This window comes from Rhipicephalus microplus, chromosome 2, assembly GCF_043290135.1.
Source record: "Rhipicephalus microplus isolate Deutch F79 chromosome 2, USDA_Rmic, whole genome shotgun sequence".
Taxonomy (NCBI): Eukaryota; Metazoa; Arthropoda; class Arachnida; order Ixodida; family Ixodidae; genus Rhipicephalus; species Rhipicephalus microplus.
Window position 1 is genome coordinate 221,184,235 of NC_134701.1, and position 27,739 is coordinate 221,211,973.

The window sequence follows — 27,739 nt, forward strand, 5'->3', positions numbered from 1 at the left end:
CCTGCGATAGTGGTTACAGACAGCGGCGGCGGTGGCAGCGGTGGACAACTACGGCGCGGCGCGTTACACTAGTTTTGATCTCATAACAGCTTTGTCTGTAAAAAGTTTTCTAAGAGTAAAATATACTGTATAAATATTACAGCAGTTTAAGCTATAGTTTAAGATGTCTTTCACTGTACATTGTGTAAAAATGGCTACAAACTGCCGAAGTGTTGACATCACATTTCACTGCTGATTCTGATAAGCTCCAGACGAGAAAAACAAGAATATAGGCCTGTGTGTTGTATGTAATCTCCCGGTGCATACCCTTTTCAGTGTTATGGTCAGAGTGTCTATGTGTGCAAGAGAGTGCAAGCGAAATGCGAATGACTGATATATTTCAAACATTGTGTGTTCGTAGAGCCCATAAAGAAACTTGAACTTTGCACAAAAATAAGTACTTGTGCGGTGTTTCCACTACATTCTTTTTTCGTGTGTCATTCCGAGAGCCAGTAAATATTTGGTGCACCTTAATATATAGCCTCAGAGATCAGTAGTAGTTGACGATTCAGCATTTGATGGCGCTCACCAAGAAATGGGGATGCCTGAGGTAGAGAGGAGGGCGAAGGGGGGGGGGGGGGAAGCTAGCACAATCGCTCATCCTTTTCGTTTTGTATAGTTACCATCATTCTTACTCTCATCCACTTTATTTTATTTTATTTTGAGCTCTTTTACAAAATTACGTTTAATTTCTCTACATTTTGACAAAAAGATATTTGGCTTGAAAGTTGAACAAATAATTTATTTTCGAGTAGTTCTTTCCCAACACCGTTAACTATTATGTCATATGGTCGAACAAAGGTACGGATGGGGTATCAAAATGTATCTACGAAATACGCCAATATAGGTCCCTTGTGCAGAAACCTCTTGTGCAACGAAGTACAACGTTTCCTACAAATGGACACAGTTGGGCTCGGAAAGCCAGTTACAAAGTGCTGACAGCTGACACAATATTCGAGCGAGAATCCGAATACCTGCAACGCAAAGAACCCGCTTTCATGTCCCCGCAGAGCTTTCACTCTGACGCGTACTAACCACGCCTTTAATTCAAACGCTGAAACTTCGTATTTCGAGATTTTGCTCTGAAACTGCGCGCTATTAGATAATGAACTGGGAGAGAAAAGCCGTCAGCGTTTCAGAAATTATAGAAAGGCAAAGTATGGAGGGGTCAGAAGAGGTGATGCGTAGAGCAGAAGTCCGCTTTTGAAAGGCGGGTGGCAGCACTGGGCGCCGCTTATTAAGCGTGATGCACTGAACCAATGAAAGGTCGAGAAGGCAAAACAAAAATAAAGCAAAGAGCCGGTGTATTATAGGGCGAAGCTCTCGCACGGAGCCTATAGCCTCGTCAACAATCACCGCAAGATTCGAAGGGTCGAGCGGGGCGTCGCTTCATCATCTCCCACTTTGCAACATTTTCACTCACCCGGCTGCGGCGCTGCAAATCCGTGCTTGATTCAAAAACGCGTGATTCCATTCGCACGCGGACGCACGCGCGGAATAAAACTGCACCACGCCCCATCGTTCTGAAAGCGCCCCTTTTCAATCTTTCATGAACTCGCCGAGCGTTCAAGCCACATTATTTGTTTTTTTTTTGTTTGCGCACGCTTTGAAATGTTTAAAACGCGTAAATACCGCATTGCGTTGAGCTTCTCCCAAGCGTGGCTGTGTACACAGTGCAAATGCAGGCTGCGTGCGCTCTCCGGGAGATTTTGGAGAAATGGAGTTTCTTAATTGGGGGGGGGGGGGGCTAAAAACGGAGGCGTATTCCTCACATCCCGATGACACGAAGCTTTTCATTGAATACGGACTACACGTTTGCTAATTCAGATTTACTGCTTCGAGAAGGCAAGTCGGTGGTGGTCTCTTTTGACTGCCGGCCTTTACAAGCCGTTCGCACCGAAATCACCACGGAGGAAATCACGTCCTCTTGAAGGATATCTTGTGCATTATTATAGCGTGACAAATGTGGGAACCGCAGCCCGGTACAGATAGAGGTATCGTGAAACTTGCGCACTTGAAATTTTGTGAAGCTTTCATGTTTCACGCGGGGAAGATATTAAGGGATCCCAAAATTTCACCTTTAATTGTTGAACACGATATCGATATCCTCTTCCTATAGAGCGTCCTTCAAACACTTGGTGCATGAAATCTTTTCGAAGTTGATACGCACCCACTACGTGGCCTTAGGAAAATTGGTGCAGTAACATGTGTGCCTTTTGTAGTCGGTGACCAGCTTGAAGCCATGAATTCATGATGATAATTTTATTTTATTTATTTACAATACTGCTAGCCCTTGCGGGCTGTAGCAGGGGTGGGAGGTGAACAGGTTAACAATACACAAACAATGTTAGGCAAAAAACAAGTCCAGCCGTCGTTGAAAATCCTGTGAGGATCTACATCCTGTAAGTACCTCGGGAGGAAGCGCATTCCAGTCAACAATAGATCGCACCAGAAACGAAAACTTAAATACATCCACCCGCGGTACATAAGCTTGGACAGAAAATGAGTGATTGGTACGAGCCGATACTCGTCCTGGGGGGCGCAGGTATACACTGGGATCCAGCTTGTAGTTTTTATGATACAGGTCATAAATAAATTTTAAGCGAGCTATTTTTCTACGTGTAGCTAACGATTGAAGGTCAGCCCTAGCAAGCAAAAGTGATACAGACTGTGTTCTCATGTAATTTGAATAAATAAAACTCGCGGCCAATCTTTGTACTCGTTCAAGTTTGTTAATTTCAGTTTTAGTATGCGGATCCCAGATGATAGCTGCGTACTCCAGCGTTGGTCTAACAATAGTTTTATACGCCAACAATTTAACAGAGGGCGGTGCATTACGGAGTTTCCTTCTCAGAAAACCCAGCTTTCGCTTCGCCAGTCCTGTAATATTGTCAATATGCTTGTCCCACTTTAAACTGCTGGATATAGTAACACCTAAGTATTTAAGCTCATTAGAACTCTTAATTTCTCTATTGTTTATTGTGTATTTATAGTTAAGGGGGGTTTTTTTATTTGAAATTGTCATGCACACAGTTTTATCAAAATTAATTTTCATGTCCCATTTTTCACACCAGTTGTCAATACATCGAAGAGCATCATTGAGGAGCATTTGATCAGAAACACTTTTCACATGACAAAACAAGAGACAATCATCTGCATATAACCTTACATCAACAAAAGGAGGCACAACCGTTGCCATATCATTCACATAAATTAAAAAGAGTAGAGGTCCCAACACGGAGCCTTGTGGCACACCTGAGGATACGCGTAAAAGAGAGGAACGTGCGCCACTTATTTCAACAAACTGCAACCTATTGCGCAAGTACGCTTCAACCCATCTTACAATTGCGGGTTCAATACCAAGTATTAACATTTTTTGAATAAGTTTCTGATGACCTACTCTATCAAAGGCCTTAGAGAAATCAATTGCTATGACATCGACTTGTTCTTTTGAGTTTATCGCTGTAGCGAAAGCATGAACAGATTCAAAAAGCTGAGTGACGGTTGAAAGGCCTTTTCTAAAACCGTGTTGCTTATTATAAAACAGATTATTGTTTTCTATATATTGAAATATATATTTTGAAATTATATGTTCTATTACTTTGCATGCCGTGCATGTGATAGAAATTGGACGGTAATTACAAACATTAAGGCGGTCACCAGCTTTAAAAATGGGCACAACTCTTGCTAATAACCAATCAATCGGAACAGCGGCAGTACACAAAGATAAATTAAAAATTTTAACTAAGAAACTAGAAACCCAATCAGAGTAGCGCCTCAAAAATTCGTTGGGAATCATATCCGGACCAGGTGATTTTTTATGATCCAATTCAAGCAGTAAAGCCATTACGCCCTCTTTAGATACGGTAAGAAGATTGGAACTAGTATCATCGAACGTACAGCCTTTTTTTGAATGATCAATACTTGGAGAAAAAACGGTACTGAAGTAATGATTGAATGCTTCGGCAATCTGAATCGGTTCGCTATAGGAGGTCCCGTCTATAGAAAGCCCAGTTATTTCAGACTGCGAACTCGTCAGGTACCGCCAAAATTTCTGGGGAGAGTTGGATATGTATTCAGACAATATATTAGTTAGAAAATTACTTTTAGATTGCTTGACTTCTCTTCGTACCTGAGCACTAATGTGAGCAATAACAGACGAGTTTCTTGGTATTTTCTGACGGGCGCGACATAGTCGTCGTTTTAGGTGAATGATGCTTCTGGTAATCCATGGGTTAGCTTTTGCAGTTCTCTTTTCTCTTTGGGGAACAAAACGTGACAAACAGTCGTTTACTACCTTCTTAAAGTATTCCCAGAGGTCATTTACATCATCTGTAGGCGGGATAGCGTCAAAAGCCATTTCTAAGTAATCAAGAATTGAGGTATCATCTGCGGCCTGAAAATTGTACACCTTTACTCTGGTTATTTTTTCTAATTTTTTATTTGGTTTAAGAGTTGCTGCAACCACCTTATGATCCGAGATTCCATCCTCGATACTTATTTCATAATCAAACACTTCCTGTGACAAAAATAGTAAGTCCAACAATGTCTCGGTTTGTCCTTGAACTCGAGTGGGCTTGTCAACTACCTGAACCAAATCGTACTTGATCATGATGTCAAGCAGATTTTCTGCAAGAGGCCTGTTAAGCGGCCCAGCAACTCGTGCATTCCAGTGAACACCTGGTAAATTAAAATCGCCTGTGATTATTACTCTGCTTCGTTCATATATTCTGACGCTCGCTGCCAATGTACGCTTGTACCACGTACTACTAGGGCAATATTTCATCTTGTGTGCGAATCATGTATACAGGACAACTTTGTTTGTGAAACATCAAAGTCACTTCAGCTATATTTCCAAGTAGAGCCCCGCCGCGGTGGTCTAGTGGCTAAGGTACTCGGCTGCTGACCCGCAGGTCGCGGGTTCGAATCCCGGCTGCGGCAGCTGCTATTCCGAGGGAGGCGGAAATGTTGTAGGCCCGTGTGCTCAGATTTGGGTGCACGTTAAAGAACCCCAGGTGGTCGAAATTTCCGGAGCCCTCCACTACGGCGTTTCTCTTAATCATATGGTGGTTTTGGGACGTTAAACCCCTCATATCAATCATTATATTTCCAAGCAGAGGAAGTTATTTCCACTGTATTTACAAGCAGGCGTGCGGCTGTGTGGTACAACACCCGCTAACCACGCAAACGACCTGGTTTCAATCGTCACTCGGACCCAGAATTTTTATTATATATTTTATTTGAGTATATCTGTAACTTTTAGTCATTCCCAAGATGATTATTTTTTCTTACAACTAACAGCGCTGACACCACCGCCGATGCCAAACTTTCTGCGGAACGAGCTCTTTACTGATTTCGCGTTAGTAGTGACACCAGCGAGTGTGTCTCACCGGATACTATAAAAGATCAATGCGACGTTATAGACATTGTAATCATATTCTCAAGAGAATGTCAGTTTTTGTTCCGATAATTTACTAAACTGAAGCTTGGTGAGGGCTCAGATGGTGCTACCTGACATTGCGCTGGCGCCTCATTGCTGGTGCCTTTGGAAGCCGTAGTTTTGCGTACAACTTTTCAGCTAGCGTTCTCAATATATGTCCCTGGCGTAAGATTAAAAGAAAAAAGGTTTGATATTGATATTGAGGCTTATTGTTATTTTCCCTACAGGGGAATCGGTACATCGTATTCATTAACGTGATAGGGTTAAAAGCCTCGTTTGGCAGCTATTCTGGTGTTGGCGTTGATGTCAGTGCTGGCGTCGTTGGTTGAGAGCGAAAAACTGGCGTACAAGCTAATCAACATTGAAAACAGTTTTTTGTTCTTATTGAGTGTCGTACCCAAGCATTCTGCGTTGCAAGCAGGCGTTCTACCATGGAGCTTTTTCAGTGCTTCAACATGCTTCGTAAAGAGAAAAAAAAAACACCACAAGGAGGATTTCATGTAAAGGGAGGGGTCTGCTGCGTGGTAGAATGCAGAATCACGCCAGTCTTCAAAACGTGAGATTTGTCCAATTAGTGGGTGTTTTAAAGCTGCCCGGCCATTGTATACGAAGTGTGCAGATGTGCCGGCGCGTTTGGCGCTTCACGGACGCATAATGGGTACTTCGTCTATTTGCAAAATGAAGAGTTCCAGAGTAGTGGGCACTGCACAACTGTAAACTTGCACTAGGCGTTCTAAAATACTTCTAAACGGCCGACGTTATGAGCAGAAATGTTCCTGTTCTTGCGACGTGGTTCAATGTAGTGCTCACGGGGCCCGACTACTTTTTGGCTTTGTCTTGAAGGCGGAGCTGAAGCGTTTTCCAAGTTTTTTTTTCAGCTTACAGTGAGGACTACAAGAATATTGAAAGAATTTTGATAGGTTGGCGTGGGCCGCGAGCAGTGACTGCTGCCATAGTAACTGAGCTATAGAGAAATCACTAAACGATTGAGAAATTCCTAAACGAGCAACCGGAAGTACGGTTTTGGGGTGTGGTCCTGGGCTCAGATATTGTCCATATCGATTACTCCCGTTAGAAAAACAGCTGAAAAGAACGACGCGGTACAGCATTTGTTAAAAACTTGACGCTGGTAAAAAAAAAAAAACGTCGTTAGAATGCATTTTAGCTTGTGATCTAAGTCATCTGAGGTATGTGGAGGCAGAGACTTGTCTTGAAAGGCAGTATCCTTGTAATTGTTCGCAGAAAGAGGGTACACTGATGCATGGTGAATCAGTGGCTAGGACGCTGGGCTGCTCACTCGATAGTCATGGGTTCGATCTCGGCAATGATGGCCGCCATTCAATGAGGGTGAAATAGTCGAGGTCCATGTACTGTGCGATGTGAATTGCACGTTAAAGAAAACTAGTGTCGAAACTTTCGGAGCCTTCGCTACGCCGTTCCTAATAATGCTATCAAGGGTGCGGGTCCTCCAACCCCGCCTAATAATATAATTATTAACATTATTAGAAAGAGGGCGTGAAAAATAGTGCTATAAAGACATTTCTCGCTGTTTCAATGAAGGAAGTCTTGCTCCAGTCATTGTAGCAATTGGAGGCTGCCGGGTACACTTCATGCCAACGAAAGCGACGTTCTTTCCTGATATCGTGCACATATTCTTCTTTCAAGAGTGGAAGCTTGGGCTAGTTGGTGCGTAGTCATACTTGCAAGATGTTTCGGCGCGCGAACAAAGGAAAAAGGACAGGGTAGACAGAAAGAACGCTCTTTCTGTCTACCCTGTCCTTTTTCCTTTGTTCGTGCGCTGAAACATCTTGCAAATATGTCTTCTTTCAAGATGTTTTTTCTAATTTCCGCGTTCACCGATGAATACATACTGTCACTTCCCGTGGGTTGTTTTAGGTGAGCGCTTGGAAGCACTCTTTTCGTCATTCCAAAGTAGAACTTGAATAATGAATTCCATGAAGAGACGTAGAAATGAAGCATGAATAACGGAAAAGGAGCACATGCCAGCGATGTAATTTTTTTCTCCTCTTGCGGTTTTGCTGGATAGAAAGCTCGGAAAAGGATTGGGTTCACCAAGCACATTCCACTGACTGTAGCCTACCGTACATGACACTTATCTTTGTGCGAACTAAATTGGCCGCATTAATGGGGTGGACGGAGCTGGGGCCAGAAGCAGCGGCGACGAGAACCCGGTATCCATGCCTACCGAGCGAGGTTGCGTCCAGGGCAGTAATTACGGGCCTGCGAAATTAAACCACTTGCCCTTCCCTGCCTCGCAACTCACCCCGTATCCACGCCACCTCATCTGTCTCTCACCCTTTTTCCCCGTTAAAACTCCCTATTCCCTCTCTTTCACCCCTCCTTCCTCTCTTCCACTTCTCCTATGTAGCTCCGCACTTCCGCCCCTGCGCATATCGAGCACTTAAACTGCTCATATATATACAGCGCCGCTTTAACAATAACAAAAGCTTACGGGTGTTTTCTCCAAGCCTATTGGCGGAGCTCGCGCTTCTGGTCTTCCTGTTATCCTTCTTTGAAACCCCAACTTGCATGCTTGGCTAAAATGTACGATTTCCGTCACTTTAGTCAGCAACGCTTTCGTTCATTTATTTCCTTGATTTACTTTTGTTGGTGATGTGTTGTTTCAAAATGAGGTCAACTCAACACGTCATACGCTGTTTCACTTCACCTTAAGCTAAAGTGAGCGGGAAAAAATATGGCGAAGTTGTTTCTCAGGTATTCTAGGTTATAGAACCGCTTTAAGGCTTCATCTGAGCTGTACTCAAGTGTACGTATAAGAGGAAGTTCAGAAGAAGAAAGAAGGATCGATGAATCGTGTAAGGCAGCAATACAAGCAGGTCGGAAGGCTTACTATAGTGCTGGGTTAACCTCCTTGGCTTTACTTGCCATTGATCTCTCTGCCTCTCTCTTCCGGGGCTGTCTAAAAAGACTGGTCTTTGAATCATTCATCGTCACTCAGCACCAGCAGAGCGCCTCTATTTCAGCCCGCATGGTCTCCCATGCACTTTTATATGGCGCGGTCGCCGAAAGCATCAAGTTGGTTTCGGTTAAACGCGCCGAGGCCTTCGAAAGCGCACCCACGCGCAAGATTGCGTGAGAAGACGCGGACAGAGTGTGATGAAACTGAGTTTTCCCGAGCATCAGCCGCCGTTTCTTCTTTTGTTCCAGCTTATTAAAGTGTCTAAAGACACTACGCACGACCCCTCTCACTCCAGCATGTTCGCAGCTTCACCCGTATGCCGCTGTGAAAGTGCGCTATTGAAGCGTGGAGAAGCTCCGAGAGTGTTTTGAGTTGCACGCGATGAAAAGCTGCAGCCGGCACGAATTAGGCGAACTGGGTGACGTAGGTGAAGCCGAGCTTCTTCGCTTGAGAGCTGATGTTTTTGGAAAAGATGCGGGTTTTGTGAAAAGAGGCGGTTAAGGGTGGAACATTGCGGGTTCCGGTTTTAATTAGCTCGCAAGCGTAATCATGGCATCTCTTTTGAGTTTCTGCCTCTCACATTCTCCAGATCACTCTCTTATCTTTGGAGTACTAGAAAAGAACAAAAATAAAAAGTCTCGGCAAGGGGGAAATATTGGAAAAAAAAGTTTGAGAAGGCGTTTGATAGGTAAACCATGTTTTCAAGTCTTCCTTCAATAATTGAAAGCGTTGCGTTGTTGTTTTACTCTTGGGTTTGAGGACTTGCTTTTATACTTTTGAAACAAACTGCCGCATGTAAGTTAGAAGGTTAACGAAACGCAGGCTTCATGTAATTTCCGCCAGATGAATAGATTACATTAGCGGTACTCAAAGAGCCGTCTGGTCTTCATTCACTGCAAACTGAAAGAGAAGTGTACTTAGAAAAAATAAAAGAGAAGCCGACATGCCTCTGTAATACGAAGTTATAGGCGAAAAAGTTTGAAGGGTTTAACACGGAAGCCTACGAAGAAATAGACAATCGGAATGGAGTTAATTGATTGGTTTATCCGGAGAGAGAAGTCACACATGAAGGATTAAATCTTCCATTCAACCTAGAGCCGAGAAAATTGAAAATGTTGAAAACAAAACTATTTGTAAGCGGTGAGATGAAACTTTTTTTTTTTGGAAACCGTGAAAATATTGAGAATTCACTTTTCTAGGTTAATCATACGTGTTATGTCGTGCCATTCTTACATAAGAGGAACTCAGTGTAATAAACAAAAAGATACATTTGTGATGACTTGATGTCATGAAATTTAATTGCCATTTCTTGGTTGCTCTATCAGATATGCGGCAACCGCCTGATAGCAATCAAATGCTAAACAAATTATAAAACGCAACAAGTCTGCCGGGTAAATAAAAGATATTGGGCTCTTCCGGACAGCGCTTTTTTTATGTTTGCCTCTAAGTGTGGCGTCTGCTGAAGCAGGGTATATGCCCCGCCACGGTGGTCTAGTGGCTAAGGTACTCGGCTGCTGACCCGCAGGTCGCGGGATGAAATCCCGGCTGCAGCAGCTGCATTTTCGATGGAGGCGGAAATGCTGAGGCCCGTGTGCTCAGATTTGGGTGCACAATAAAGAACACCAGGTGGTCGAAATTTCCGGAGCCCTCCACCACGGCGTCTCTCATAATCATGTGGTCGTTCTGGAACGTTAAATCCCACATATCAATCAATCAAAGCAGAGGTTATAAAAAGGCACACAGAATTTTTCTGAGTTGTGAACATGGCTGGAATGCGTCGCTCTCAACTTGCATCTAATTTTCCATCTCATTGAAGTGGTTACGCTCTGTTATCATTGCAACCAGTTCAATAAACTGAACGTTCGCATCACATTGACTTTTGATTGCAATGTCCCAATGCGTTTTCTGCGCCCTGTTTGTCTGAAAATTCAGCAGATCTCACGTACCATGCGAATCAATGTCATGCGCAGCATGCGGAGAGAAGCTGTCTGTAGTGTAACGTTTTTGAACAAAACGTTACAAGATGACGCAAAACATGTGTGCAAATGTTACAAGCACAGACTTGCATGTTGAACAATCATATATGCTTCACATAACCAGTTGATTACACTTGCGTAACAATATTAAAAGCCACATGGGTATTACCAACCGCATAAGCGGTATGCCGAAATATAGAGCTTGTGTTTGCGAGGGTGGTAGCCCTGGATACGGCTGCGTAGACGAACTTCAGTGGATGACACTTAACTACAATCGACGCTAATCCTATGTGGCACCTGTATCATTGGAGTACATATGTAAAGTTTATAGAATAAATATGAAGCATCGCAACCACATCTGACGTCTCATCAACGATACGTCTGCATGGGGTATTCTTCAAAAGTTGTTTTGACACTTGGCGTAGCTTTGCAGTAAAATACTTGATCTCCACACAGATTGCTTGGGCTGTATTCCTGCTGGGACCATAGCCATTATTTTTTGCATTCGTCTGGTCAACACTGTCGTTGTCATTTTTACACCAAACGCTGTTATGAGATCACAACACAGTTCATGTGCTAGCCATAGCTGTCGGCCGCTGCCAGTGTCCGTAACCACTATCGCACAAAAAAACTCAGTAAATAAAAAACACCAAGTACAAAATGGGATTGAAACCCGGCTCCCCTGCGTGCCAGCTCAGCAGTCTGTCACCCAACTTTGCCCCGCGCAAAAAAATTTGGCTTTCACGTGTTAGCGAAAAATGACGCCTTCCGTATGCCATGCGTTATCATGCGTTACTATTACTATGTTATAAAGTTCATCCTTTCTACGTGTTCATTATTCCAGAATATGAACATATACACTTGATTGGGACACACATATGTTGCTTTTGACGTGATGTGTAGCAATGATTCACATGGCTACATCGTCAACTTTAATGTTCCAATTTTTACCTGGTGGCGCAACCATGATCTGTAGTAGTTTCACCTCAAGTTTTTAAAGGAGCGCCACCACGGTTTTTCAAGTAATCATATAGGCTTCATTATTAGAGCTTGTTGCCTGACAAGTTGACTGTCGCAGAAATTTCTAGAATCCACCATGCATGAAAGGATTAATACTGATTTTAACCGCGCTTTAAGCACTTGCGCTCTCCTTCAGGTAGCCTTCTGAAAGCTACGCCAGGTCGGAGGGGTAGAGGGAGGGTAGATGACAAAAGCGCGACGCTTCTCTCGTTCATCGGTGTGCGTCATAACTTCGACCCTTTTCTTCTTTTTTAACACGAAAGTGTTTTATGCCGGGTCAACCATGGCTCCGCTGACGTACTTCCGTCACGGAAGTGACGTCGTAACATATATACTAAGAGATGGCAAAGAAAAAACGATTCAGAAGGCAAGCATTTGTCACTCAGTATTGAACCCAAAACCTCTCGACTTTCAGTGCGTGGCAATGACCCCTGCGCCACAAAATGAATGTTTTCGTGAATGCTAATGGCAAACCAAACGGACCATACACCGTTTGGGAGTCCTCAGAGCTTCGAAACTTTAGTGCATTTTTGTTGACAGAGCGAGATAGTGCGACGGGATCACTTTGGGCGCGGTGTGAAGTTCGCCGCGTCCGCGGAGCACCGCCTTCACGGAGCGTGGTCTCTCCTGCGCGCGCGCTTATACCTGCAATTCGGGAAAGGACGAAGGTCACTTCGCACGCTGCCGGGGCCTCGTTAACGAAAGGAGCTCGCTGCTGACACACAATGCAGTAAGAATTGTAGCAGTTGTTTGCGCTTGTCCTGCGTATACTTGTGCGCTCGTTTCGTGCGTCTTTCTTTCTCTGATCAGCACCCTTTAAGCATCGAGTTGTGATGGTTGTTAGTCCACGCTCATCCAGTGTATGCTAATTTTTTCCGTGTTTCCGGCTTGAGGTGTGTGCTGCAGGTTTCGAGCTGCTTGTAGTTTTTAACGTGACTTTGTAATTTGTTAGTTTTGCTGAAACAATGCACAATAATCACTCAACTGCCTTCGTAACGACACGTTTCATCTTCGTAATATAACAATTTTTATATAGGTGAATCAGCAATTTTTTTTCTCCTCTTCGAAACTGTGGCTTTTTTCAACTAGATCGCAAACATGTGTGCCGGAATCTCCCAGCCTATCCCGGTGTACAGAATAACTATGAAGTTCGCGATGCTCAAATCAGCCAATGGTCATGGGCTTTCGATTTACGGCCCTCTCGTTTACGTTTGTTGCCTCATTCGTCGAAGGAAAACAGTCAGTTCTACCTGACTTTGGCAATTATTTTCAAATGCGAGACCGCGTGCTCCGATATAACTTTGGCTCACATGTTGTAGGGAGTATATATCGTTCACCGAGAGGAAGTGTTTTCTGACCGTATTAAAAAGTGTTGCAGGGACTCTTTGAGTAAACATTGCATTTTGTGAGAAGAACTTTTCTAATCGAAGGGCATTTATGAAGGTCATGCCAGGGTCTGATACTAATACCGCCATGGGGCTCCTAGCGGAGGCCGTGAAGGAGAACCCTCGAACCATGTGCGTTGAAGTTATCACTGTGACTCGAATGATATGTAAGAGCACGGCATTCAGAATTTGGATCATTATAGGAGCGTTGCTCAACTGAACCATTTGTGATTTCGCATGAATACATTGATAAAATATACACCTTGTTAACTGAGTTTAGCCTAGTGGGATAAGGAATAAGGGCGAATGTTCAGCAAAGGTTATTTCACTTTTTAACTGCATGGCCAATCTGGTTGAACAAAGCTGCGTAAAGATATTTGTGCGATGGAAAGGCCGACATGCGAATCGATACTAATCGTTTGTTGAGCTTGTGTGCGATGGTGCGTCACTCCAGACTTTTTTTAACGTTCAGTACCACTGCAGAGTCATAAAAAAGTTTACTCTACGTATACTTCAGTCACAAGGCAACAATCTGTAAGGGTTTTTACTCTTGACCGATAATCCGCAATTTCGTTTTTAACGCAGTCTTATCCCGGCAACACAATGCATGCCAGTAAGATGCTAGGACGCATCGGTGAATAAAGCCACACACGCGATTGTGCTTCAACGTAGCTGCCTTGTAGGTGTCATCGAGAACCACCATTCAAAGTGAAACACAGCAACGACCACTGTTGTAATGTGGTGACGCCATGCATTTTGAACACCAATTTCATATTTGTAATAACATGTAGGCGCTGCCGTCATACTGAGGTGCACAGGCTTTTCCCGGCTCAAAGCTCGCACGTGAGAGGCTCTCTACTGCGCTGTGCTCAGTGGACGCAGCTTGGTTTGCTCTCAAGTGATCATAGAGGATGATGGTGAGCTTTGGGCGGGCCGGAGACTGCGCACAACGACGTCACTATAAGCACCTCAGTATGTCAACAGCGCCTCCCACTGCTTACAAACATGACATGGGTCTATAACATTTTGCTACTTCCGAGGGGTGCTTGACTCCGCGTTCGCATTATCGCCATTCGTGAATTTATCCGACATCTCTGACGAACTCTCGTGCAGAAGTTCTACAAAACGTTAAGATGTTGTATGCACATCCACGCGCAAGAGGTTGAACTGGCGTGAATGAAATCCATCATTTTCCTGTTTCCAAAATTTGGCAGGTCCCATGTACCTTGGGAATCGATGTTATGGAAAGCGTGGGATGAAAGGTGACAGTGTACGAAGTGGTGCTAAAGATATGTACGAATGGTTAAAGAGCCGCATAAGTTTTATATACTAACCAGTTGTTTACAGCCCCGTAACGATATCAACAGAAACATGAATATTAGCAACAGCAAAAGCACTTAGCTGGTATGAAGCACCCGTGCGCGCGAAGATGGTAGCCCTGGACACTGCTACATAAGTCAACTTCAGTGGATGGCACAGCAACAAGTGACGTTAACCAGGTGTGACTGCTGTATACATATCAAATGTTTATAAAATTGAATAGCCAGCATTGCAACTACCACTGATGTTTCACAAACATTGCAGTTTACTTGAAAAGCTGTTCCGAGATGGCGTGACTCTGTGGTAGAATATTTGATAGCCACGCGGAATGCTGGGGTTAAGTTCCTGCTGAGGCCCCGACAATTATTCTTTGCATTTTATCGCTGCAACGCAGCCGTTGTCAGCTTTTTCTTATCGCCCACGCGTCGAAATTACCCATGTTTTTTTTTTCTTCGTCATTCCTGGATACTGTCAATACCTGTGGCCCATACCTGCATACCTGTGGCACGTACCTGTGGCCCGCGGGTGTGTGCCACATGTCTGACGGAAAGGGTTTGACGATGTAAGTAACGGGGATTTTGACATTATCTATGTCATGACAAGCGAGCTATACTCGTCAAACCATCGTACCCTCCCATACAAATTTTTGTTTACCTCAAGTTAAGGAGGCCATCACGGGAGCACTCAGGTGTAGGTGGTGCCAAATAGATAGATAGATAGATAGATAGATAGATAGATAGATAGATAGATAGATAGATAGATAGATAGATAGATAGATAGATAGATAGATAGATAGATAGATAGATAGATAGACTGAAAGTCGCGGACGTTGGCTAAGAAATGCTTCGTATTTAACAGAATGGCAGATTCCACGTATAGTGGGAATCGTTGATATGCGGAGCACGAATGAGAAAGGTTGATATGTCACTTGAAATCAGCACAACGTTAGGAGGTGGAGGTAAATGATGCCGTACGTGACTTCCGCGTCATGATTATTATGTTTGGATGCGTCGTTTACCTTCGTCATCTGTTCACGGTACCTGATGCCAAATTTAGTATATGTGGAGCTATAGGCAAACGGCCACGAGCATGCTATGAGAGTGGTATGTTGTCATGTTCTTACGTGACACGCGTGCAATATTATCATGTTTGCACCAGTGATATATTTCGTCATCCATAGACGTCACGTAACACCAAATTTGGGATATGTGGAGCTAGCAAAATAGCCGCGAGCGCATCATGAAGGGCCCAACACATACTCCAATGTAGCGTTGACATGCGCGCACGCTGGGCAAAGCGACTGCAATTAGCGCGAAAAGTGACATGCAGCATTTTGTGCCGATGCGTTACACAGACAGCACTGCGTCTCCGTCTTTTCGTGACGGAGAGACGCCGGGCGTGCTGAAACGTGCATGCGTAAAAGCAACACAGCGCATCGCGCGCCTGCGAATATAGACCCCTTCTATGTTTGTAAACACAGGTAGGCCGATGTCGACAATATGGGTAAAATTATAGCGACGTCCGCACATAACTTCCGCCATAAGCACTGAGAGCTGCGATGTGCGCCAACAAACAAAACTAAGTTGTGAGACGCGAATCACATCCAGCCGCGACACAGTTCGTCGGCATACCATTTTGTTTCTAGTTTCTTGACTGAAAACACCACATGCACCACTGCAAACCCAGCAGAAACTGTGGTAGGTAGAGTGTCTTTTGCCTAACAAGACAGCGCCACCGCATTTTCGTGACGTACGTCCGGTGGAATTTGTCTATATGGCAGGGCCGGCACCTGGCGTGGCAACCCCGGCGTGTCACCACAAAATGAACGCCAGCGAGCACGCGCATCGTGTCACGTCAAAATGTATTGGCGCCCTGACTGTGGCATGTAGTCATGTTCTCACATGACACGCATCTCATGATTATCATGTTTGCACGTGTCACATACTTTCGTCATCTATTGACGTCACCAAATTTGACATATGCGAAGCTAGCGAAACAGCCGCGATGACATCATGAGTGTGGCATGTAGTCGTGTTGCAACATGACACGCATGTCGTGATTATCATGTCTGGATGTGTCATTTACCTATGTCGTCAGTTCGCGTCGCGTAATACCGAGTTTGGTACATGTGAAGCTAGCGAAACGGCCGCGAGCACATCCCGTAATACCAAATTTGGTATAAGTGATGCGAGCTAAACGGCCGCCAGCGAATCATAAGCGTGGCATGCAGTCACGTTAATACATGACACGCATGCCACGATTTTCGTGTTAGGGTCTGTCACTTGTGTTCTCCATGCAATCATGTCACACCATACTAGTCAACATGTCATGTGAACGAAACCACGGTAAGAGCTTCAGGACCATGAAACGTAACTAACGTGGTTACTTGGGCGAGTTGGTACGACATGATTCACATTAAAAAGCAGCGCCAAAACGAGGAACAAGAAGAGAAGGAGACAGACAGCGGCACTGGCTTACAACAAGATTTATTTTCTGAAACCACGCAATAGATACCTAAGCAGTATTTAACAAAAAAGAGAAAAGACAAATAAAAGAAAACAGAATTTACCTAACAACCGAGTAATAATCATGATAACGTGCAATAAACCTCACGCGTGCCAACTTTCTGAAGAAAATTTATTTTGTTTTTGTGATAGAGGAATCGAAAGCCTGCTGACACATACACTGCCCAGCCTTTTTATTTCTGCAGCCTCATAAATTTCGCGTATCATCTGGTCCTGATTGCGCCTAATGACGGTCAAATGCTGAAAGTCGGGGACACAACCACAGTCTCGCCAATGAATGCCGAGGTGGCCTGATACTGTAGAAGAGACGTTGTGAGCGTGCTCTTTGAGTCACTCATTTAAACACCTGCTTGTTTGGCCGATGTACCACCTGCCGCAGGACAGGGGTAGGGTGTACACCACCCCTTCGATGCATGGAACGTACTTCTTCCGATGCTTGATTTTGCAGCCTCGCTGTCCCCTGGAACCAGGATTCACAGGCTTGCACATCCTAGCCAGCTTTTCTGGGGCAGAAAAAACCAGGTCTACGTCGCACCTGCTGGCCACTTTTTTGAGGTTATGGGTGACGCCGGGGATATAGGGAGTAACGACAAAGCTTCGTTTCTCACGGCTCTTATCCTTTGTACGTCTTCGAGCTCATTCTCTTGAGCTTCTAGCTTGCATTCGCGGGTGCATTGACAGTTTTGGCATTGGGAATTATCAGAATACAGTAGGCATATCTGTTGAAGTTCTTATGTAACTGCTAGAGTATTACCTAAGATCGACATTTGCAGAGTGGGAAAATCGTATTTACTTGCAACGTCAAAGGGTGTGTGTAGGATCATGCCTTGCGCTCATTTTAAGTGATTTATTTTTAACCATCCTTGATCGTGCCATTCAGAATTGTTTGGAATCCACAACTGTTACGAAAGTATTCCGCTTTGTTGATGACTTCCCCGTGTTGTTTCAAGCTGGAACCTCGTCGGCCGTGTCATCTTTGACTTGTATTTTAGAAATTTTCAGTAAGTGCCTCTCTCCGCTTGTTATAACACATGAAGTTCCGGAAAGGGGAACCATCAGGTTCCTAGATTTGATGTTAATATTGAGTACTTCCCACGTGTGTTGGGCCTATGAGCCGCGCGCAAACAAGCCAATCCCTCCTTTTCGATCGGCACTTTAAAAAGTGGTGAAGCGCGCTATTGCTAAGACTTGCTGCAACAACGCTCTGTGAAGGTCCTGCCATTACATGATTCGGTCCAGCTTTAATCCGCAAATTAAACGCCTGAGGCTGGTTTTTCGATGTGGGTTTTGACCGCCGTTGCTGAGTGTCTACTCTAAGAAATCAGAATGAGCCCAGAGAGTAATGCTCGAACTCGTACAAAGGATAAGGGATGAGACAAACGAAACTTTGTCGTTACTTCCTATATCCACGGCGTCACCCACAACCTCAAAAAAGTGACCAGAAGGTGCGACGTTGACGTGGTTTTTTCTGCCCCAGGAAAGCTGGCTTGGATGTGCAAGGCCGTGAATCTTAGTTCCAGGGAAGAGCGAGGCTGCAAAATTAAGCATCGGAAGGAGTATGTTCCGTGCATCGAAGGGGCGGTGTATTCTGTCCTGCGGCAAGTGGCACATCGGCCAAGCAGGCAGGTGTTTAAATGAGCGGCTGAAAGAGTACGCTCACAACGCCTCTTCTACATTATCGGGCCACCTCGGCATTCATTGCCGAGACTGTGGTTGGGTTCCCGGCTTTCAGCATTTCACCATCATTAGGCGTCATCGGGACCAGATGATACGCGAAATTTATGAGGCTGCAGAAATAAAAAGGCTGGGCACTGTATGTGTCAGCAGGCCTTCGATTCCTCTATCACAAAAAGAAATTTTCTTCAGAACATTGGCACACGTGAGGTTCATGGCGCGTTATCATGATGATTACTCGGTTGTTAAGTGAATTTTGTTTTCTTTGATTTGTCTTTTCTCTTTTTTTGTTAGAGACTGCTCAAATATATATTGCGTGGTTCCAGCAAATAAATCTTGTTGTAAGTCAGTGCCGCTGTCTCTCTCCTTCTTTTCTTGTTCCTCGTGTTTGGCGCTGTTTATGTGAATTATCAAATGCCAATCATGACATTCATGATATTCATGTCATAATTTTCATGTTATGACAAGTGAAATATGTTCTTCATACAGGTATGTTTGGGCATACCAAGTTTGGTATTGATACCATTACCGAAACGTCCAGGAGAGCTAAAAGTCGTAGGCGGATAGATAGATAGATAGATAGATAGATAGATAGATAGATAGATAGATAGATAGATAGATAGATAGATAGATAGATAGATAGATAGATAGATAGATAGATAGATAGATAGATAGATAGATAGATAGATAGATAGATAGATAGATAGATACGCTCGAAGTCGCCGAAGTTCCATAAGAAATGCTTCGCATTTAAAAAGAAACATTGCTTTGAGCTTCATCGCCATGATCACATGTGCAGTATCACAAAGGGAACATTTTTGTAAAAAAACTTGGCTAGACAAGATGTGTGTCATCACACAACTGCTAAATTATTAACATCTGACTTCCTTGAGGATAAGGAGGCAGTGAGGTAGGTGTTCGAGAAATATGGTTAGGTTACTGTTTTGTTGCCCTATTTTTGCTTTGCTAACGTTTGGCGGCTGTTGGCAGTCGGCAAGGCGACAGAATGTGTTGCCACCTCAGCTATCGCAATAATTCTTGCTTCCCGACAATTCCACCCGACTAGAACAAAAGGAGAAACAAGAAGTGAAGAAGGACGAAAAAAATAGCGCGGCTTCTAGGTTCGAAGGAAACAGCTTGGCAATGCGGAACTGTCGATAGGAATGGCTATCGGGGCGCAACGAATGGCTTCCGTAATAAACGACCGGCTGTAGTGACATTCCCGTAACTTGGTGCGGAACGCAGTTTTAAAGCCCTCCTTTCGTGCCTGCCCGCTCCACCGAGCTGCTCTCTCAAATTAATGGTTCCCACGAGAATAATTACAAAGGGTGGCCTGTGGCCTCAGAGATAAATGACGGGAAGTGGTATAGCACCGTTGCTCATTAGCAAGCTGGAAGGTATTTCGTTTCTTTGCCCCCGAAATCTGCGTTTCCGCCAGAAGCCGTCTTTGTTGTTAACATTAGAAGGAAGCTGAGAGCAGTGGGCACTCGTCCGTGAAGAAATTATATTGGTTCTCCGCAGAGGAGCAATAAAGGAAATAAACGATGTGTATTTTTCGTAATGTAACATGTGCCCCCCCCCCTCCCATTTTTCGCACCAACCACGGTAACATCATTGTTTCTCTATCCCAGTCCGAACGGAACATATGTTAAAATGGGTTGTTCAGCGTGTGTTTGTTTTATCGGAATTGAAGTCCTGTCGGTGTATCTTTGCTTTAAACAGCCCGTGTCTTTCTGGCTTCGCGTATTTGGAGCGGAACGAAATGGCTTCGCGTTTGATGCTTAGTTGCGAGTATGTGCGGTCGCCATGCATCTCTTCGCGTACGTAGTACAATACACAGAAAACCTGCTGAAACGTGTATGAAAAGTTCACCCCTTGAGGCCGTTTCGGGTGTCATCCCTCGAGACCTGAATAAAGTTCATTGTCTCTCTTTTCTGGTATTGTGACCACGGGGCTGCCCATCTCGGTTCGGAAAGGCAACGAAATCGCTGTGGTGTTTTCTCGATGACACCGGTGTGATTCGTCGTGTGTTATGTTAAACGTGAAACTGTTACTCGTCGTCTCAATCAGTGACTTTCTGTCCTTCTCTCTGCCTCTATTTCACCCTCCCCCTTCCCCAGTGCAATGTAGTCTACCGGACTCAACGCTGGCTAACCTCCCTGCCTTTTTTCTATTCTTACTCTCTCTATATCCCATTGTCTCTCCCTTGTGTCTAACTGTGAACTCGATTTCGTGGTGCAATATATTATTTGCTTCTTCTTATAGTACTTGCAGCTTGTTCGCAGGACATTAATATTGACTTTCAGAGCAATGGCGCTGTGATTCCGCTCAAGCCCCGCCGCGGTGGTCTAGTGGCTAAGGTACTCGGCTGCTGACCCGCAGGTCGCGGGTTCAATTCACGGCTGCGGCGGCTGCATTTCCGATGGAGGCGGAAATGTTGTAGGCCCGTGTGCCCAGATTTGGGCGCACGTTAAAGAACCCCAGGTGGTCGAAATTTCCGGAGCCCTCCACTACGGCGTCTCTCATAATCATATGGTGGTTTTGGGACGTTAAACCCCACAAATCAATCAATCGATTCCGCTAAAAAAAAAAGAGCAAGTTTGGTGGTTTGCGAAGGCATGCTTCTAGACTTTTTTTACGGTACACTCTAAAAAAAGAGCAAGTATAAAGGGTGTCTTTTTGTCCCACAACAATAATCGTCCTCTATATGGCGTTCCATCCTTGCACTATCGCCCTGCGCCCGGTACATTCCGGTCACGATCGACAGGCCCATTATCAGGGTTACATTGCATTCTCGATAGGAAAGTGGCCAGTGCCGAGTTTTCAAAAAAGAAAGCGCACGCAAGCATGATGATGATTATTGTTGTGAGACAAAAAGACACCCTTTTTACTCGATATTTTTTAGAGTGTACTTCTGGTTGCACGTACACTAACCACCTCTTATCAGTAAATCTGTTTATCAGACTGTACCTCGCTAGTATATCCAGGCAACTGTTGTCATCGCAAACTGGTATGTGCCACAGAAATTGGGCAAGTCCCATCACTCACAGTTCGTTCAATAAGCAATGAAGAACGAAACAGTCAGTCGACTCGTGGCTGCGAAGAATCGGCGGCGAGATGAAGACCTCTGGCACGTATACTACGAGAGAATATAAGTGAACAGAAAAGGCAATGGCGCCTGCGATAAGATCGCTAAGCGATGGTAGACCTGCGTCGCCAATGACCTGTATCTGTGGGAGGCATGAATTATTGGTTTCAGGACTTAACTGAAAAAACAACCTAAATTACCCTGTTAAGGCACGAAATCACCCAGTTTCACTGTTTCAACCCTTTCGCGGCTTAGCGCAAAATTCGCGATTTTTTTTCAACTAATCCCTAACTTTAGAAAATAAATATTTTCCTTCAACTCGTGGTAAAACGAAAGTACTCTTTGCGCTCTGAAGGTATGTAACTGTAATAAGGATTGCGTATCAGCCAACATTTGGAAGATTCCTCTACGAAGTCAAGCCTACTTCAAATATTCGGAAACGTCGTATTTAAAAAAAATGAATATTCTTTTCTCGCTCTTTATTCTGGCATGCCAGTGAACAGATACGAAAAGAACCAAAATCATGAGGCACACACCCTTTTATTACACGTGCATACAGGTGTTCACTCGCTTTTTTCCATGCTAGAAAACCAAGACACTTGTAAGATATCGCGGTGTACACACAACAGGTAGCATCCGTAAAACACCACCTCCACGTCTACGCTGTGGGTTGTAGAACTATGTAAACTACGCGCGAAATTCCCGGCATGAAAGATCAGGGAACGAAAGCAGTCACTAGCACGTTAATTTCATGCTTGTGATATGAGTAAAATGCTACGAACGACTTACGTCTGACGAGCAGCTCGGTGTCTGTGCGGTCTTCGCCAACGCTGTTGTTGGCCAGACATGTGTAGCGACCCTGGTCCGATTCCTTGACGGCACGCACGAGCAGGGCGCCCGGAAGACGCAGCGAGCCCGACCGCACGGGGCTTAACGTACCACGTGTTGAGCGCCGAAACCAGCGGGTGGTGGGTGCCGGGTGACCGCGGGCCAGGCACGGCATTTCAGCGTCCTCGCCCAGCGCTGCCTCCACCGACGCCTGGCCCTTCACGATCCGCGGCGCCAGCTTTCCGTTGGGCTCTGAAAACACCGCAGTTCGTGCATAGGTGGCAATCGTAGGATTGTTTCATCGACCGGATTATAATTACGGTTAAAGTCACGCTGCAGGAAACCACTACGGTTTTGTAGTGATTTCATAAGCCTAACTACATGTGGTGCGGCAAGGTACATGGACGCCAGAAAGAAACTTACTACACACAGCACTGTAGGTTGTCGCACATTAATTTCTGCTGTCCATGTTCGTTGCTGCGCTAAAACGAAGCTTGACCCAATGCTGACAGTGCTACGTATCTATTCATCTTCAACTTCAAAAGTGCGCTTTGTCAACACGGATATGGGTAAAACAAAAATACATTACACAACGCAACGACCGCAAAGCTAGTTGTCGCTCGTTGCGTTTTTTACCGTATTTGTTTTTTTCCGCACCGTGTTCGTGTTCACATGGTGCACTTTTGAAGGCGAATCAAGACCAACTAGCACAGCTTATAGCTAAATTCAATATCTTGTCACGCTTACTGCTACTGCGGTCACATGTACGTCAATCAAAGCCGCAGTGTCAATGAGGATGGGGCTGGCGGAATAGCGGGAAAGAATCGGTATAATCGATTAAGAGGAAATAGAAGTGATTTATCAGAAGTTTGATTTCCCCTTCAAGTATTCCTAAGAAAATGCAAAGAGAACCACGTGCCTCATTTAGCGATATATTGAGGCAAGTAGTTCGAAAGAGGCACATGCGTACGTACGGTAACAGGTATGCTCTTCATTTAGAGACGATAGACTTTCTTGCGATACTTCAAGAAGGGTAGTTCTATTGTACACGTATTCTGTACACAAACAAACGAAACAACAAGAACAAATAAAACAGTGTATGCATGTTACCAATCCCCACTAAAACGTTAGTTTATATCTGTGAATCTGAATGTTACAAGTAAAAGGGAAATAAAATGGATCGAATTGTTGAAATTTCAAAGAATGCAACGAATGCCTAGGTAAAAGCGTAGGCGCTTGGCTTTTACGGAACAACTGGAAACTCCAGGTGTCCTTTCCTTACTCTGAAGAAACTTGTCTGCCATCATCGAAGAAAAACCTCTTCGCCGTGTGTTTAAAACTGCTCACAGAGGTGAATCCACACAATGATTCGTATTTTCGAGAGTGAGGGTAAGCACCTGCCTTTGTGATGTTTGTGCTGTACTACAGCTAAACAGCGTCGCCGCCACAGTAGATACAAGGTCACTCTAAAGACCAATCTTGCAAACCGCCCACGATGCGTTTCCATATAAGTTGTGCGAAAACCAAAGAGTCGTTGCACCATGTGCAAGAGGCCTTTCGCCACTGAGCACTCGATTACAGCATGCTGTTTAAAACAATTTTTTTTTTCACGAACAGTGATCATCAAGTACAATCCAACAGAACATCGCAATGGAACATAACGTCCACAGACACACCAAAAATTTGTGATAAAATGGTATGTTTACAAACGTACACGAAAAAAAAACATACCCAGACACACCAAAGATTGTTACAAACAGATATGTTTACATATGTACATTACACGGTAAAGGAAGAATACACAAATAAAACGTAATGATCTATATGTTAGGTATTTACATAGTATTTACAAGCTATTTGTGCGAGTACTAGACAAACGTTGACCTACCAAAACCAGGCAGGCCCGAACACAAGCTTTACAGGTTTCTCGCAAACAAACACAAAAGGGTAGAACGAGTGTCGAAGGAGTTCCTCCTCACCGAGAAAGAAGAGTCCGTCCGATAAATCAGATAGTAGTTCTTTGTACAGACGCTCTATGATCTATCTAGAAGAGAGTGTGAAGGCGACGACCTGCTGCAACCGCCTCACAGCGATTGCGCCAAAGGCAGTGGGTACCAGCAACAATGAGAAGGCAGGCGAAGAAGCCTTGAGAACAACGCCCACAGGAAACAAAGCGATTTACTCCGAGGCTGCGAAATCTAGCATGCACGGCCCTCCAGAAAACGCGAGCCACGACGCATTGTCTCAAAACATGCTTATTTGTTTCCAGTAGGGAGCAGTTCGGGCATATTGCTGACTGGACCATTCTCCACCTTTCGAGGCGATGAAGGGTAGGAAGAACACCCCGCCCCAGCCACCACATGAAAATCACGGAGGTGGCCAGGCAGAAATGATGCCGACAGCGCGCTACAAGACACGCAAATAGAGCGGGTGCGGCATCCCAGAGGAACTAACGGGAGCAACAAAGTCGCTGTTGTGTCAACGATAGGACTGTCCAACACATCTACCCCAGGCCAAGTCGACTTGATAGGACGAAAAAATGCGACAGCTGTTGTATAAAACGAAGGCAGTGTTACTGATTGTGGGCACCGATTATGATGCCCATTAGGCATTAAATAGCGAAGGTGAGTGCCTATAAAATAATATGCCAGAGTTCGCGTGGGGGATTCCTCTCCTTGTACGAGGTACAACAGGAAGCGCAAGGCCAGTAGGCGGCAGCGTGTTGACACCGAACTTGGGTAAAGCAAAGCCTCTCTGAGAATGCTGCTCTTCTAACGCCGCATGAGAAACCAAAAGAAAGAAGACAAAGCAGGCCAGACGGAAATCACCTCAGGATACGTAAAGGCGCCTGCTCCACGTGAGAAAGGTAACAAATGCGACCACAGAACACAATCTGCGCAGGGTACCTCCACTCAAGAACGGGATGTCAAAATCTCGTGCGTTCTCATTTGTTTTTGTTTTACTTTGCCGAGGGCGTTTGACCAAACGGAGTTACAAACGCCGTAGTGGTTCCTAAAATGCGAAGAGATGCAGCTAAGCAGAAATTTGGACTGTGTTGGTATGTACGATGAACGGAAGTTTTGACGTCTTGCTCAACGCCCACCCATATTAATCTGGTGGCTGAATTCATACATGTGAACACTGTAGAAAAACAATCATTACGCATACTTTGGGCGCAACATCAATACGTAAGTGTTAGGCTGCATGTTCTTTAAAGTGCACCCAAACCGTAGCACACGGGCCTACAACATTCCCGCCTCCACGGGAAATGCACCTGCCGCAGCCAGGATTCGATCCCGCAACCTGCGGATCAGCAGCCGAGTACCTCAGCCACTAGACCACCGTGGCGGGACTTATTCAGAAAAAAGTGCATAGATACCCAGTTCTAAAGATTTAAGTGCTGATTACGCTGCGCTTGACCATGCGACGCTATGAACGAAAAGGCCGTAGTTTCCTACGTTTCACACACACAGTCCCACACACACAAAATCGGGGGCTTCCCCTGAAACTACCCGGTGCTGCACGTACCAGTGGTTCCGCGTTCTAAAAAAAGTGTTGCTTCACATTACTGGCAGACGGCGCCATATTTCGCACAGCACCCCCACACAGAAGACAATCTTCTTGAGACGCCCTTCGCAGCAAAGCACGAAGATACGCGGCCAATTTTTAGCCTGCACTATTACATATTTCTTTTCATTTTTCTTTTTACTCTTCTATTTTATATTTCAATTTTTGTCATTATTATTAATTTTGTTATGATTTTTATGTATCACTTGTGAAGGTTCTATGCAAATGTGGCTGGCCTATAAGCTAAAGGGTGTCGCTTGGCGTCAGGCGCGTGAGCCAGGCGAAAGCTGTTTGGGCGAACACGGGACGCCGCTCAAGGCTTTTCTGCCTTGAGCGGCGTCCCGTGTTCGCACTTCATAATTGCGGTCTGAAACATACAACGTTGCTACTTGCCCTTGTCCCATTTAAAGATGATGTCTTTACATATTATAATCATTATCGTTCTCATCATCATCATAGCGGGAATGCCCTTGTCCGATTTAAAGATGATGTCGATACCTAATATAATCATCATCATCATCATCATCATTCTCACCATCATCATCATAGCGGGGAGGAGTGCAATAGAAAGGTTCGTTTGAAATCACGCAAGAAGGAGGGAGCGAGAAATGCGATTATTTCGGGCTTAAAACTCTACAGTTTCGATCACTTCACCCTTTTTACTGAAATATTCACAGACTTTGTGGAGATAGACGATTTCTGGTTGTTGGCGTGGCGATTCACAAACAAGCCCGAAGAGAATTACAGAGATTCACGAGCGGTGACTTGCACTTACAATGCGAGTTTCGTTGATTAGCTTTACATATTTCACAACTGGCTGGAAGATTTACACCTCACGGGTCACCCCGTAAACTTCGGCCCATTCCGTTTCGCCACCCCGCTTTGTTTTGGCCGTATGAACCCTGATGATGGGCGCCAATGGCACCGTAGCCCACTACGCGCGCTGATATAAGCTTGTGCTGCCGGGAGCTGCGCCTGCCGTTCAGAGCTTAGGATGCGGGCTGCAGCGAGGACACTACTCATCAAATCGTTGCAGCCTACTTCCGTTTAACACAAACACAAATATATATATATATATATATTTAGTGGGCTTTTTTCTCTTATATATATAAGGGAAAGAAGTATATACCTAAGGGCTCGTTTTTCCGTGTTTTATTAATAATAAAACACGGAAACACAATATTATTAAGATCTAACAGACAATAATGCCCAGTAATGTATAGAGGAAGTTATTAGAACCAATGTAATGTAAATAGGAAGACAGAAATGTGGGTGAAAAAGTGACTTGCCGTAGCGAGAACCGAACCTACGAGTTTCATATATATATATATATATATATATATATATATATATATATATATATATATATATATATATATATATATATATATATATTGGGCCATTTTATGGGTCAAGTAATAGTATCATTATTTACTCCTGCATTGTTCTATTGTATTTAAGATATTCTTATTCTATTGTTATGCTTACTTATTTTGTGTGAAAAATCATTGTGCTGCCCACCTGTCACGCTCTTGAAAGAAAGTAGCTCTGTTGTAAATTATTTGAGAAAAACTATATATAATATACCATTTCTATTTATATATAAGGGAAAGAAGTGTATACCTAAGGGCTCGTTTTTCCGTGTTTTGACACAATAATAGTGAGATGTAACAGACAATAATACCAAGGAATGTATAGGGAAAGTTATTAGAACGAATTTAATGTAAATAAGAACAAAAAAGTGGGTGAAAAATGACTTACCGTGAGCAGGAATATATATATATATATATATATATATATATATATATATATATATATATATATATATATATATATATATATATATATATATATATATATATATTACTGACACCACTGTGGCAGTTCAGGAGATGAAATGAGGCCTCATATGAATGAACTTGCTTGACAGACACCC

At 44.2% G+C, this 27,739-nt stretch overlaps 1 protein-coding gene across 1 annotated transcript in view; it reads right to left on the reverse strand.

The window, feature by feature from the left end:
• The window catches only part of LOC119186595 (cell adhesion molecule Dscam1), a 350,150-nt gene that overhangs the window by 172,206 nt on the left and 150,205 nt on the right, over positions 1-27,739 (reverse strand). The window contains exon 4 of the mRNA XM_075885810.1: positions 22,198-22,488. Within this exon, the coding sequence (XP_075741925.1) occupies positions 22,198-22,488 (291 nt within the window). The remainder of the gene's footprint in view (positions 1-22,197; positions 22,489-27,739) is intronic.